Consider the following 16,253-nt stretch of genomic DNA (forward strand, 5'->3'; position numbering starts at 1 on the left):
CTCCCGCCTTAGCCCCCCAAGTAGCTTACAGGTGTATGCTATTGTGCCTGGCTAATTTTTTTTTTTTTTTTTTTTTGGAGAGACAGGGTTTCACCATGTTGGCCAGGCTGGTCTCAAACTCCTGGACTCAAGCCATCCGCCCACCTTAGCCTCCCAAAGTGACAGGATTACAGGTATGAGCCACTGGGCTTGGCCACCTTTTGCATTTTTGATCACACACATAATTTTTTTTTTTTAGATGGAGTCTCGCTCTGTCGCCCAGGCTGGAGTGCAGTGGTACGATCTCGGCTCACTGTAAGCTCTGCCTCCCAGGTTCACGACATTCTCCCGCCTCAGCTTCCCGAGTAGCTGGGACTACAGGCACCTGCCACCACACCCGGCTAAATTTGTTTTTGTATTTTTAGTAGAGACGGGGTTTCACCATGTTAGCCAGGATGGTCTCAATCTCCTGACCTCATGATCCACCCGCCTCAGCCTCCCAAAGTGCTGGGATTACAGGCTTGAGACACTACACTCGGCTATTAATTTAATTTTTAAATTAAATGCTATGAGGCTGGGTACAGCAGTCACACCTATAATCCCTGCACTTTGGGAGGCTAAAGCAGGCAAATCGCTTGAGTGCAGGAGTTCTAGACTAGCCTGGGCAACTTGGAGGCGAAACCACACCTCTACAATAAAATACAAAAATTAGCTGGGCATGGTGGTGCATCTGTAGTCCCAGCTACTCTGAAGGCTGAGGTGGGAGGATCACTTGAGACCAGAAGGCAGAGGTTGCAGTGAGTCATGATCATGCCACTGCACTTCAGCCTGGGTGACAGAGCAATACCGTCTCAAACAACAAAAAAATTAAATACTATGAAAAGCACCTTTGGGCATTTAATTGGCTTCATAAACTGGATTTTCCTATGCTTGGTTGCCAAAAATCAAATTACTCAATCAAAAGTATGTCCAGCTACGCACAGTGGCTCACACCTGTCATCCCAGCACTTTGGGAGGCCAAGGCAGGTGGATCACTTGAGGCCAGGAGTTCGAGACCAGCCTGGCCAACATGGTGAAACCCCATCTCTACCAAAAATACAAAAAAAAAAAAAAAAAAAGAGCCAGGCATAGTGGCACATGCCTATAATCCCAGCATTTTGGGAGGCCAAGGCGGAGGGATCACTTGAGGCCAGTAGTTCAAGACCAGTCTGGCCAACACGGTGAAATCTCATCTCTACTAAAAATACAAAAAAAAAATTAGGCAGGCGTGGTGGCATGCGCCTGTAATCCCAGCTACTCAGGAGGCTGAGGCACGAAAATTGCTTGAACCCAGGAGGCAGAGGCTGCAGTGAGCTGAGATCGCATGACTGCACTCCAGCCTTGACAACAGAGCAAGACTCTGTCTCAAAAAAAAAAAAAAAATCTAAAAGTATGTCCAATTTTATAGCTCTTGGTACATCTGCTTCATCATTTCTAAAGGGTTGTCAGTTTGTGATGTCAGCAGCATTACTATAATAAGATTAAATATTTTAAATTTGCTAATAAATGATTTTTAAATTAGCATTCCTTTTTATTGTTAAGACGTATATTTTCCAATGTTGGCTTCATTCTTTTGCTAATCCCCTCCACCTCTCCCCGCTTTTTTAAACAAAAAATAGAGATGAGGTCTTGCTATGTTGCCCAGGCTGGTTTCAAACTTGTAAGCTCCAGCATTCCTCCTGCCTCAGCCTCCCAAAATGCCAGGATTACAGGCGTGAGCCACCCCACCCCCTACCCCCATTTTTAATAACTATGGCAAAATAATGTTTACCAGGTCGCTTTTTTTCTAACAAACAACTCTGAAAACAGCAGTGAGTGACACTCTGTCTTTTTCTTCCCAGAGACAATGTATATTATTTATCCTTTTAGAAAGTTAAGTGTAAGCACACATCATAACAAGTACACACACTATTTTCTCTTTTTTTTTTTTTTACAAATAATATTATGCTATATGCATTGTACTGCAACTTGCATTTTTCACTTTATATTTCTTCATAGTCTTTTCATTATCAGTACACATAGCTCTCACCACATTTTTGCAATGAACCATAATTTATTCAACTAGACCCTTAGGATATTTCAGCTCTTTTCAAATTTGTGCTATTACAAACAGTGCTGCAATGAATGTTCCTGTACATATTTCTCTATGTCCTGGTAATTAAATCATATATCCTTCTTTTTTTTTTTTTTTTTTTTGAGACAGAGTCTCACTCTGTCGCCCAGGCTGGAGTGCAGTGGCCGGATCTCAGCTCACTGCAAGCTCCGCCTCCCGGGTTTACGCCATTCTCCTGCCTCAGCCTCCCGAGTAGCTGGGACTACAGGCGCCCACCACCTCGCCCAGCTAGTTTTTTTTGTATTTTTTAGTAGAGACGGGGTTTCACTGTGTTAGCCAGGATGGTCTCGATCTCTTGACCTCGTGATCCGCCCGTCTCGGCCTCCCAAAGTGCTGGGATTACAGGCTTGAGCCACCGCGCCCGGCCCATATATCCTTCTTTCACAAAAGTGAACAAAGACCAAAATAACCTGTAAATGTCTATATATGATTACATGAACATGGAGAAAAGTATAGAAGGCTAGCTACATAAATATTTAGCATGGGTTACAGGGAGAAAGGCCATGGGAGAAGAGGGGGGGAAAAGTCAAGAAAAAATAGGACTGAATTACAATTACTGAATTACATGTATGATATAATCACATTTATGCACTCATGTATATGGGAGTACAAGTATCAAGAAATTAAATAAAATTATTTTAAAAGAAAAAGTCTCAGTAGTGGAACTGCTATTTCAAAGGACATGGGCATTTAAAATGTGATACTGCCAGACAGCCCTCCAGAAACGTTATACCAAATATATATTCCCACAAAGAGTGCAGGAGATTTTCTGTTTTCCTATAAATTGACAACACTGGGTATAATCAAACTTTTTGCAAATTTATAAAAAATGGCATCTTATTTTAAAAGTTATCATTTCTTTACTTTTCCAAGTGGGAGAAAAAAATAAATAATAAGATGTATCATTCCTTTAATGAGAAGCAATATAATTAAAAGTTATCACTTATTTAATGAGAAGCAATATAATTAAAAGCTGATTTTTTTTTTTTTTTTTTTTTTTTGGAGAGAGGGTCTCACTTGGGTTGCGGAGGCTGGAGTGCAGTGGCGCAATCTCGGCTCACTGTTGCCTCGACTTCCCGGGCTCAGGTGATTCTCCCACCTGAGCCTCCTGAGTAGCTGGGACTACAGGTACGGCCGCCACGCCCAGCTAATTTTTTTATTTTTTGTAGAGGCGGAGTTTCACCATCTTGCCCAGGCTGGTCTCAGGACTCAAGTGATCTGCCCGCCTCTGCCTCCCAAAGTGTGCCCGGCCAAAGCTGAAAATTTTAATGTCTGAGGTCCGTTTCTATTTTTTTTTTCCTAGACAGCTACCTTCTAATATTCTTTGTCATGTTCCATGCGTTTGTTCACCTTTTTCTAAATTACTGATTTATAGAAAGCTTTTTGTTAAGGAAAATAGCCCTTTATATATGTAATACAAATATTTTTTCCAGTTTATTTACCATATATTTTGTTTGATATCAAACTTAGACCTTTCTACTCCAAAACTATTGGAAACAAAATCCATCTATTGTTTTCTAACATTTTAATGGTTTCATTTTTTATTTTAAAATATTTGATCCATTTGTAATTTATTTTGGCATAAGGAATAATAAAGCAAAAACCCAAGTCTCATTTTTTTCCAGATGGTTAGCCAGTTATCCTCAAATGGTTTGTTGACTAATCCATATTTTTCCCCATTGATTTGAAATGTCGTTTTTCTTGTTTAGTAAATTTTCTTATGTACTTAGGTCTATTTCCAGACTTTCTGTTGGTTTGTACCTTCCCCCATATCATACCCTTAAATGCGGATCTGTGAGGGAAGAAAACAGGGTAGTGTTCCAAAAGAGAAAAAACTTAGAGACAGGCAGCTATCTTAAAAATAGCTCCTGATCGGCCGGGCGCGGTGGCTCAACCCTGTAATCCCAGCACTTTGGGAGGCCGAGATGGGCGGATCACGAGGTCAGGAGATCGAGACCATCCTGGCTAACACGGTGAAACACCGTCTCTACTAAAAAATACAAAAAATTAGCCGGGCGCGGTGGTGGGCGCCTGTAGTCCCAGCTACTTGGGAGGCTGAGGCAGGAGAATGGTGTAAACCCGGGAGGCGGAGCTTGCAGTGAGCTGAGATCCAGCCACTGCACTCCAGCCTGGGCGACAGAGCGAGACTCCGTCTCAAAAAAAAAAAAAAAAATAGCTCCTGATCACATCACTGCACTCCAACCTGGGCAACAGAGCAGACCCTGTCTCTCACACACACACAAAAATACCTCATGTTGGAAGCTCTCTGAACCTTTATTGGTTCAGGGTGCATCTCCATAAAAAAATTTAAAACAAAAACACCCTGTGTTATCATAGAGAAGAAAAATACTTGTGTACCTCTAGAGGGCAGCACTATCGATACTGGCGTGGAACAACAGGTTTTAATTGCATCAGAATGAAGAACTTTCTAGAAACCACATATATTCAAAGATGCACTGTTACCTCAAGTGTCATCATTTCCTGGCCACTAACAGAGAAATTATATAGCGGATTCATAAATTTCATAGGAGGCTGGACTCCTAGTTTGTAAAATCCTTCTTTACCATTCTCATTTTATGACAAACCAAGTTATACGCTCTACAGATACTAAAGGAAATAAATATACTTATCGAGAAAGCTGTTCTGCCAATACAGTTAAGACTAAACTAAAAGAAAACATAACTTTCCAAATCTCACCAATCCTCGTCCTCCTCTGGGTCTTGCAAACGGGGCAGCTCTTCTTTGTGCCCATCCATGTCTGTAGTGAAGACAAAGATACACTTTCTTAAGAAAGCCAGAACTCGGCCGGACACAGTGGCTCACGTCTGTAATCCCAGCACTTTGGGAGGCCGAGGCGGGCAGATCACGAGGTCGGGAGATCGAGACCATCCTGGCTAAGACGGTGAAACCCTGTCTCTACTAAAAATACAAAAAATTTAGCCGGGTGTGGTGGTGGGCGCCTGTAGTCCTAGCTACTCAAGAGGCCTCATGAGGCAGGAGAATGGCGTGAACCCGGGAGGCAGAGCTTGCAGTGAGCCAAGATTGTGCCACTGCACTCCAGCCTGGGCAACAGAGCTAGACTCCATCTCAAAAAAAAAAAAAGCCAGAACTCAAAACCAGAGACATCTCACATTCTGCATTTATCTTTGGGTATCTTCCCCACCTTAAAGCCGAAACTTTGCTCTGCAAAATGAAAAGTATTTAAATTTGTTTTATTGCAAACTTTTCCCACTCAGGCCTCTACCACCCCAATCCCTTCCCACCCTCCACGCGCCCCCACTTCCCACTCCCTCCACTTCCACCTCAACTTGCCAGTCTGCCATGTACCAGGGCTCGACCACCCCCACATCCCACTGGCCCTCCACCTCCCTACACCTTCAGTCCCCTACTCCCACTCCAAGGAAGTCTCCCACCTACCGGTTGTCAACCTTTTCCCCCACCTCTACTCCCCACTGTCAATCTTACCCAGAATAGGCTACCACCGCCCCCTCATCATCTTCCTCCTTCTGCCCAACCTCCACTGCCCCCTTACCCCCCGCCACTCTGGCTTCTCACTGGTCTTACATGAATCCGGCCACCCGCTTCCCGCTCCCTATTCCTGCCTCCAGCCTCCAGTCAATCTTCCACCAAACAGGCCTTGCCCCTCCCCAACTCCTTCCTCCTATCAGGTCTGGACCCTACCCCCATCATGTTCTCGCCTCAGTCTTCCACCAATCAGGCCTCAATCCAACCACCCTTCCCCCACACTCGCACCTCCAGCCACGTTCAACTGCTTCCAACCGGTTTTCCAAGCAGGCTTCCACTCCCCCCACCCCTCTATCCAACTTCTGCCCTACCCCACTCCTGTCTCCCACCACCACTCAGTCCTCAGCCAATGAGACTTCGACCCCCCCCACACACACACACATCCCCTACCCACAACCACTGGCTCCCACCTCCCCCCATGGCCAACACTGCCCCCTCCACCTTCCCCCAATGCTGCAACGGGCACCCCTATTTCTCCCCACGGTCACTGGCACCCCCACCTGCTCCTACGCCGCCACTGGTACCCCCACCTCCCCCAACGCCTCCACGGGCGTCCCCGCTTCTCCCCATGCTGCCACTGGCACCCCCACCTCCAATGCCGCCACCGGCGTCCCCACTTCTCCCCACGCCCACCAGCACCACCACGTGCTCCTAGGCCACTTCCGCCACCACCAAGTGATTCTATGCCGCCACCAGAACCCCCACTTCCCCCAATGTCGCCATTGGCACCCCCACCTTCAATGCGGCCACCGGCACTTCCACTTCTCCCCACGCCGCCAGTGCTACTATATGCTCCTATGCCACCATCGACGCCACCAACTATTCCTAGGCCACCACCGGCGCCCCCACCTCCCCCAACGCTGCCACTGGCACCCCTACTTCTCCCCACCCGCCACTAGGAACACCACCTGTTCCTACACCACCACTGGCGCTCCCACCTCCCCCAATACCGCAACCAGCGCCCCTACTTCTCCCCACGCCGCCACCGGTGCCACGTATTCCTACGCAGCCACTGGCGCCACCACATGCTCCTACGCGGCCACCAGCACTCCCACTTCCCCAAAGGCTGCCAGTGGTGCCCCCACTTCTCCCCACACCGCCACTGGCGCCACCACTTGCTCCTACACCACCAGCACCCCCACTTCCCCCAACGCCGCCACTGGTGCCCCCACTTCTCCCCACCCACCACTGGCACCAATATCTCCTTCTGTGCCACCACTGTCACCCCCACCTTCAACGCCGCCACCAGCCCCACTTCCTGCAACGCCGCCACTGGCGCCACCACTGGCGTCCCCATCTCCCACTGGTGCCACTGGCGGCCCACTTCTCCCAACGCAGCCACTGGCGCAACCATATGGTCCTATACCACCACCAGCGCCCCTCACCTCCCCCAACGCCACTACTGGCGCCTCCGCTTCTCCCCACGCTGCCACTTCCTCTACTCCCACCTCAGGCCTATATGGGCAACCAGAGTCCAAGGTATACAGTGGTCCTGATTTCAATTAAGTCACTCAATTAGGATTAACCTCTGGACCACTTCAGCACCCATTTGAGTCCGACCAGCCGGTCACCTACCTGGTGTTGCAGCCTCTGGCGTGGTCGGCAGCAGCTCACCTCCAACGGCCTGTGGAGTATGTGCAAAGATCCCGAGCAACTGCGATGAACAACGGCAGGCGCAGGCCCTTTTATAGTGCCCAGACCTAGGGGGCGGTAGGAACTCACGTGTGCCCGCCCGCGCTCCCCTGTACCCACCTATCACAGTGTGGTCACGAGGCAAATTTGAACTTCGCGCCTGTGAACTTGGCGCCTAGCTGTAATGCTTCCGGAATCTGGTCTATTGCTTTCCACTCCCACGGATGTTGCTTATTTGTCCCAAAAGCGCCATTTCAATACTAGAGCGTGGGCACCCAAGGCCAATTCTGTGATTAAAAGTCCCTAACAACTTTCTGATAAAGAGAAACCATGTGAAATCCTTCCTAACAAACTTTTATCCTGCGGTTACTTGGATAAGCGAGCCTTGTTCCCTACTTGAATTGTCCAGACCTCTAAGTCCGTTATTGCGAACACTGGGGGAGGGTGCGGGGGGAGGGGCGGGGGCGCGGGAACTGGGGCGAGGGCGCGGGAGCAGGGGCGTGGGCGGGAACGCGGGGTGGGCGGGGGAGCGGGGGGGGCAGGGGTTGCAGGGAAGGCCACCTAGACCCCTAGATAAGAGCAAGGCAACAACTCAACAGCGCCTGGCAACGGCGAACTATGATGTTTACTTCCAGAACCCTCCAAACACTAGAGATAAAAAAAAGGTTGGTTACTTGAGGCTTTTTGTCACTCACTCCCTACACACCAAGAGAAACAAACGGGGGAAGCAGCGCTTTCTAGAGTGTGCCAGTTTCTCCAGCGAGCATCCATATATTTCATAATGTATGCCTTTGGGTAACAGAACACAAATAAAACGGCCCTGCGTTTGATATTATTTTGTGCTAAGCATCGTTCCAAGTGTCTCACGATTTAATTCATACACACTTTTTAAAGTAGGCAATTGTTAGCACTCTCATTTTAAAGATCACACAGCTAGAAAGTGGCAGAGCTGACCGGGCACAGTGGCTCACGCCTGTAACCCCAGCACTTTGGGAGGCTGAGGTGGGTTGATCACGAGGTCAGGAGTTCGAGACCAGCCTGGCCAACATGGTAAAACCCCGTCTCTACTAAAGATAAAAAAAATTAGCCGGGCGTGGTGGCATGTGCCTATAATCCCAGCTACTCAGGAGGCTGTGGCAGGAGAATCACTTGAACCTGGGAGGTGGAGGTTGCAGTGAGTCGAGATCATGCCATTGCACTCCAGTCTGGGGACAGGGTGAGACTCAAGGAAAAAAAAAAAAAAATGGCAGAGCTGAGCTTCAAACTCCAACTCTAGTTCCAAAACCTGCTCTTAAGCACCAGATTGCCTACCTAAATACAGATACTTTCTCAGTTGATTAAAAAATTGGATAAAGGGGGCTGATTACTCTCTCTCTCTCTACAATGAAGTTGCAAATTAACTTCTACAAGCCTCTTTTATAAGAATGGGGATTACATGACTGTGCCTCAGGTTTGGGCAAAGAACCAAAATGTTAGCTATAATTGAGAGGCATATGCTTCAAGTAAAAGAGTGGGTCAGGTTTGGAATCAAATCTTAAAATGGGCAGTTCAGAAATTACACACATTTACTCAAGGTGTGCAAGCAACTCCTTTAGACTGAAGGCAGGAGGAGCGGAAATAAACTGGAAATAATGTAGATTTTTCAACAGAGCGGATAGGAGTAAAAACTTTTGAGTAGGCTTTCTTCCCATAATAATCTTTTAGGAAACAAACACCAATCCACATCAGGGCTTTAAGAAGTTGGGAAGTAAATTATGCAAAATTTTACTGAAAAAAAAATCTTCCCTCTCATTTTTATATCTCTGAGAAAACTGGCAAACAGCGTGTTCTGACCCCTCATGAATTGGTATCTTCCTCCCTGATGCTCGTGGCAGAGTTCGACCACTATACAGAGCAGGAAGGAAAATAATTTTGCCCCCAAAAGCCAAGAAGAGAATGGTCCACACGAAGACCAAGACTACGAGGGTAAATGAAAGCAGAGAGGTCATAAGCAAAAGAGGAGCAAGCATGAATGGGTGTGTTGGGGATCACAGGCTGTCGTCCAGGCTGGAGTGCAATGGCACGATCTCAGTTCATTGCAACCTCCACTTCCTGGGTTCAAGCGATTCTCCTGTCTCAGCCTCACATGTAGCTGGGATTACAAGCGTGTGTGCCACCACTCCCGGCTAGTTTTCTGTATTTTTAGTAGAGACGGAGTTTCACCATGTTAGCCAGGCTGGTCTTGAACTCCTGACCTCAAGTGATCCACCTGCCTCGGCCTCCCAAAGTGCTGGGGTTACAGGCGTGAGCTACCACATCCAGCCACTTTGCCTTCTTAATGGATCATAAACTAACCCCCCACCCTCCACCAGACCTGGCTGAGAAAACAATTCCTAATATCATAGCTACAGCAGGGAAATATGATCCTTTGCTGCTGTTTGAGGCTGTTCAAATACAGGTTTCATCACTGGATGACCCTATTCATCAAGCCACTCAATATAACAGGACACAAAATACATCAGCCATATTAAGGGGAAATCATTCATTTATTGTTTAAGGATCGCAAGACAACATCTTAATTTCTGTAGCACGATTTAAATGTTTTACTTCTTTGATAAAGCAGAGTACAATAGAAAAAAAAAAAAACAATTAGTTTCCAGTAATATCTATATCTCTAATCAGAATTAAGTCTTCCACAGACATGTTACCTGGAAATAAAAGCCTGTTACAATAAGCAAAGCTTCAACCAGAGCGGCTACTTTTCGTGCCAGGAAAAAGTTCATCCCTGTAGGAGGAATGATGTGCTAATGTAAAATGGCTGTAAGGTCACAGCCTTGAGGGCATTGGAAGTATATTACCCTATTCCACATTAAGTAGTTCGGTGAATTTCAAACGTCAGTTTATCTGCAACCATGCTGGCAACCTTTAACTGATATTTCAATCATCCAGTAAAAAATAAATTAAGAAATCCCTTCACGGATATTCCGTGATTTACATTGTTAAAAGGTACACTGTTCATTAACATGTAATTCTGGTTCAGAATTACCTTTGAGACTCCTTGCTCAAAATTTGGTTAACAGTAAGCATCTTTCAGAAATTCAAGTTCTTATTAATCAGTAATTTGTCAGCTAGGATACATTCAGGCATCAGCTGCAACTACAGAATAGGTGCACAGCCTCAGCGCTTTGGAAAGACATAATCTAGAACACTACTGGCAGACAAAAAATTACCTGCGACTGGATAGTGTAAGTGCAGTACAGCGAGACAAAACATATATTCATATGTTGGCTTGTTTAAGCCTCAAACCCTCGACTCTGTTGAGATCCCATAATTTTATTCCTATGACTTTAATAACTCAAGTTCCAGGAGGACTATAAGTCTAATTTGTACTCCAAACCAAATAGCAGTGCAGTTTGCTACTATTGAGGCTGAATCTGTACAGACTTCAAGACCAAGTCCAGAAGACAGTTATTATCTAAAATATAATTACTTGAATACACAGATGGTCCTTCAGAGATTTTACCTATAACCTGTTTCTTGATGAAGGTTATTTAATGCACTGGAGATAACTGTGACTTACTGATCAAATACTTGAATACTTATACTTACCTGGGATTTCATTTCTGCTGAAAGAAATAGGAAGAACAGGACTCACTTTAAGAAAAAAAAAAAAAAACTTTAGAAAGGAAGGTAAAAATCTTACACACACTATCACTTTTGGAAGCAGCATAGAAGGGGCAGTCAAGGGTAAAACACTGGTGAAACAGGAAAAAATTAGGCAAAAAAAAAAAAAAAAAAAAAACAAAACTATATTATTATCAATGACAGTACCACAACTGTGCCCTTGATAATTAGTCATCACTCCTAAAAATTTTCATTTGGCACCAGATGGTGTGTTTAAGAGAAACACCCTAGGATGTTTTGAATCAGACTTGATTTTGTTAGTTGAGTTACAGGAGAATTTTAAGGGTGGGGGTATGGGGGTCAGGGAAGAGAAGGAAATGGGAAATGGACCAGAAAAAATCTTGAGTCATCATCTAAATCAACAAAGCACTGATAGCTCCAAACATTAGGTCAGACACTAAAACGACTGATATAGGCTCAAGTGGTTTATAAAACCTATAAAAAGACTACACCAGCAAAGTCCCTGTCGATCTGTCAGAGTTCAGAAACTAAAACAGGGAGTTAACATTTTAGCTTAAAACCTTATCTCAAGAGAATCATATACACTTCACATGAATAAAAATACCTGAAACCAAACATTTTTAAAAGCTCCAGTACCCAAAATATAAAGAAAAAAGTTAATCCAGAAGACTGAATCAATCCATGGAATCACAAAGCGGCCGGACAATCTATATCTCCCCTCCACACTAACCATCCCATGGAAGACCAAGGGAGATCAGACCTTCCAGACCTATGCACCATCTGGTCGCTGCAAAATTCTACGGAGATTCCTTGTGGAACAGCAGTTTCCCATCTCTTGTGTCTCTCCCTACCATGCAGGAAGCAAGTCTGGCTGTGCTATTCTATTACCATTATATATCACCCATCTGCAACAAGGTACTGTACAGACAAGTAAGAAGTATGTTATCTAGTTCCCTTTCCCCCAGAAGGTTGAGGCTCAGGTATAGGGGTAATTCTCCTGTGCAGTCTTTATTTATGCTGACTCAGTGACTTCAACAGGCTTAATCATGTGGTCAGGTTTGTTGCCAGCTGCATAATGCTCCCACATCTGTAGATAGAGCCGCTCTAGTTCCATTGTGTATTGTTTGGTGTTGAACAGAGGGCTAGATATTCTTTGTTTCCAGACTTTGCCACGAATTTTCTTCAGGCTGAGTAATAAAAAACGAGAAACCAGTTTACAAATCAGGGCAGAAAACTCAGAAACACACCCTATAAATACCTAGTTCCCTTTGTGGCAAAAAATCCATGACCAAACTTTACGCTGTCTCATTTCCTGATTGGCTTCCTGTTAAAAAGGGAAGGGTCACAGCTTACATAATGCTGTCACTGAAATGAGCTCAACTCCATGTACTCTGAAAAAACTTAGTTCTTTCCTAAACAAGTACATCCAAGGGATACCATGCATTTCCCATTTCGTTTTATTTCTACCTTTAAAATAACAAGAATTGACAATGGCACATGACTATTCCTATGTACTGTTAGAACATAAACTGCTTAGCTTTTTGGTAAGCAATTTAGCAATGTATGTATTAACCTTAAATGTTCATAACCCTCTGGCCTAACAATAACACTTTTAAATCTATTAAAAAGAAATAATCAGATGCAAAAACATACAGGACCATGCAAAGATATTCATTGAAGCATCATTTACAAAAGTTAAAGCATAAATATAAGATGAAGTATTCAATTTATGGTCATTTTAATGAAATAGGAAACCACTCAAGGGGAAGACAAATACAGCAAGTCTACTGTCATAATTTTCCACTTGTACCTGAACTGAGTTGTTCAGATTTTTAAAAATTGCTAATATCACCAAGAGTATGGTTCTGTTCAGAAATAAAAAAGTAACTGATTCTTCAGGAAACACGGGGGAAAAGATTTCTACTTCCCTTTTGAATATATTATTTTTCATGAGATTATTCTTAGAGGAAGAGCTAAATACTTTAGAACCAGAAGCCAGAACATATTCATGCATTTTTAAAAGCAATAATTTTTATTTATTTTCTTCTAATTTTTGAAATAGAGTCTCACTCTGTTGCCCAGGCTGGAGTGCAATGGCACGATGACAGCTCACTGCAGCCTCAACCTCCTTGGCTCAAGCAATCCTCCTGCCTCAGCCTCCCGAGAAGCTGAGACTACAGGCACGCACCACCACACTCAGCTATTTTTGTATTTTTTGTAGAGATGGGGTCTCGCCATGTTGTCCAGGCTGGTCTCGAACTCCTGGGCTGGTCTCGAACTCCTGGGCTGGTCTCGAACGCCTGGGCTCAACCAATCCTCCTCCCTCAGCCTCTCAAAGCACTGGGATTATAGACATGAGCCACCATGCTCAACTTTGTTTTAATGTTTGTTGTGACAGAAGTAGTAAAATGGTTGTGCATATCTGTTGGTCTCAATACAACCATGTCCATATTAATGCTACCCTCCAAAGAGAAAGACCTGTGCACTCGTGTTTTTTTAAATTCTATGTCAATAGGAAAATAAACTGGAGTACATACACACAGTGAAATACCACTCAGCAAAATAAACTTGCTGAAAGAAGCCTTCAGAGTGCATATTGACATAGTTCCATTTGGATAAAATTCTAGAAAAGCAAAACTAATTTATGGAAGGGAAAAAAACACTCCAGAACAGTGGTTGTCTCTGGGGGTTGGTGAAAAAGACTGACTGAAAAGGAGCATGAAGAATCTCTCTGGAGTGATAATGTTCTTTGTCTTCATAGGAGTTTGGGTTACAAAGGTATTTCTCGGTTGGGCACGGTGGCTCACACCTGTAATCCCAGCACTTTGGGAGGCCGAGGTGGGCGGATCACAAGGTCAGGAGATCAAGACTATCCTGGCTAACACGGTGAAACCCTGTCTCTACTAAAAACATGAAAACTTAGCCAGGTGTGGTGGCACATGCCTATAATCCCAGCTTCTCAAGAGGCTGAGGCAGGAGAATTGCTTGAACCCAGGAGGCAGAGGTTGCAGTGAGCAGAGATTGTGCCACTGCGCTCCAACTTGGGTGACACAGTGAGACTCCGTCTAAAAAAAAAAAAAGTTATTTCTCAAAACTCACTGAATATTTGTGTATTTCGCTGTATATGAATTCTGCCTCAAAAGAAAAAAATGGCCAGGCGCAGTGGCTCACGCCTGTAATCCCAACACTTTGGGAGGCTGAAGCAGGTGGATCACTTGAGGTCAGGAGTTTGAGACCAGCCTGGGCAACCTGTCGAAACCCTGCCTCTACTAAAATTACAAAAATTAGCTAGGTGTGGTGGCTCATGCCTGTAGTTCCAGCTACTCAGGAGGTTGAGGGGAAGATTGCTCGAGCCCGGGAGGCGGAGGTTGCAGTAAGCGGAGATCATATCACTGTACTCCAGTCTGGGCAACAGAGGGAGACCCTGTCTCAAAAAAATATATGTATACTTAACTCCAGTTAATGATAGCCATTCTTAAGTATTTAAGGAGAAGTGTACTGATGTCTGCAATTTATTTCAAAATGTGTCAAATAAGATGGATTGGCAGATGAATAAAGGGAATAAATGGATGAATAGATATGTAATAAAGCAAGAACAGTAAAATGCTAATGGCAGATTCTAAACAGTAGGTATAGATGTGTTTATTATAAAATTAAAAATTTTCACAACAAAAATGTTGGGGAAAAGTATTGTATGAACCAAACTAAGTTCCAAAGAGTCTAATAAAAATTTTAAAATGCACTACAGGCTGGGTGCAGTGTCTCACGCACCTCTAATCCCACCACTTTGGGAGGCCAAGGCGGGTGGACTGCTTAAGCCCAGGAGTTACCAGCCTGGGCAACATTGGTGAGACCCTGTCTCCACAAAATATTAAAAAATAAAAAATAAAAAAAGCCAGGCATGGTGGCATGTGCCTGTAGTCCCAGCTACTAGGAAGGCTAAGGTGGGAGGATCACTCGATCCCAGGAGGCAGAGGTTGCAGTGAGTCGTGATCATGCCACCGCACTCCAGCCTGGGTAACAGAGTGAGACCCTGTCTGAAAATAAAACACACTACATTTTTTACTATAGTTATCTCTGGGCTAATGGACATGAATCTTATTTTTATATAATGCCTAGGCTCAAATTTCTCACTTTTCTTAGACATATGTGATGTTCTACGGAGGAAATTCTGAAAATAGTAAGTAGCTAACATCTGCTGAATGTTTACCAGATACCAAGAACTATTCTAAGTACTTTACATGGAATGTTTTTTTTAATCCTCACATCATCTCTGCAAAGTAGGTACTAAGATTATGCTCCATTTTGCAGAAGAAACCAAGGCACAACACAGAGATTTACTTGCCCAAAGTCACAAAGCTCGTAAGTAGAGAGCTTGGGTTCACTCAGGTAGTCTGACTCAAAAAGTGTATTTCTTTTAATTTCTATGTAATATGCTGCTTCTCAGAAATACACAAAGAAAAAAACATCACCCATTATACCGAAAGAAAAACCTCATTTAAGAAATACCCGCCGGGCACGATGGCTTATGCCTGTAATCTCAGCGCTCTGGGAGGCCGAGGTGGGTGGATCACGAGGTCAGGAGTTCGAGATCAGCCTGGCCAACACAGTGAAACCCAGCCTCTACTAAAAATACAGAAAATTAGCCAGGTGTGGTAGTGGGCGTCTGTAATCCCAGCTACTCGGGAGGCTGAGGCAGGAGAATCGCTTGAACCCAGGAGGCAGAGGTTACAGTTAGCCGAGATCACGCCACTGCACTCCAGCCTGGGCAACAGAGCGAGACTCTGTCCAGGAAAAAAAGAAAAGAAAACAGAAATACCCAGCCTGGCCAACATACTGAGCCTTCACCTCTACAAAAAAAATTTAAAAATGAGCCAGGCATGGGGCATGGTGGCATGTACCTATAGTCCCTGCTACTCAGGTGGCTGAGGTGGGACGTCCTGAGCCCGGGACATCCTGAGCCCAGGACGTCGAGGCTGCAGTTAGCCAAGATCACACCACTGCATTCCAGCCCTAGGCAACAGAGTAAAATCCTATTTCAAAAAAAATAAAATAATGAAAGAAATACTAGTTTATTGTATGAATAAATCCTCACTCATCTAAGCATCACCACTGTAATTCCTACTCATTTTCAGGCATTTAAGTTATGCTGTTTTTATTTCTTACACTGACTGCAGTGAAGACGTGACAGTATTAGGGTCAAAGATCTAACTTTTTTTTTTTTTTTTTTTGAAATGGAGTCTCGCTCTGTCACCCAGGCTGGAGTGCAGTGGCGTGATCTCAGCTCACTGCAAGCTCCGCCTCCTGGGTTCACGCCATTCTCCTGCCTCAGCCTCCCGAG

The 16,253-nt window shown here is 44.6% G+C and overlaps 1 protein-coding gene across 2 annotated transcripts in view; it reads right to left on the minus strand.

The window, feature by feature from the left end:
- Positions 1–9,794: 9,794 nt before the first annotated feature.
- The window catches only part of OGT (O-linked N-acetylglucosamine (GlcNAc) transferase), a 42,978-nt gene continuing 36,519 nt past the window's right edge, over positions 9,795–16,253 (minus strand). For both annotated transcript variants that reach the window (XM_025371880.1, XM_025371879.1), the window contains exon 22: positions 9,795–12,099. In XM_025371880.1, the coding sequence (XP_025227665.1) occupies positions 11,925–12,099 (175 nt within the window). In that variant the 3' untranslated portion in view covers positions 9,795–11,924. The remainder of the gene's footprint in view (positions 12,100–16,253) is intronic.

Source organism: Theropithecus gelada, chromosome X (assembly GCF_003255815.1).
Source record: "Theropithecus gelada isolate Dixy chromosome X, Tgel_1.0, whole genome shotgun sequence".
NCBI lineage: Eukaryota > Metazoa > Chordata > Mammalia > Primates > Cercopithecidae > Theropithecus > Theropithecus gelada.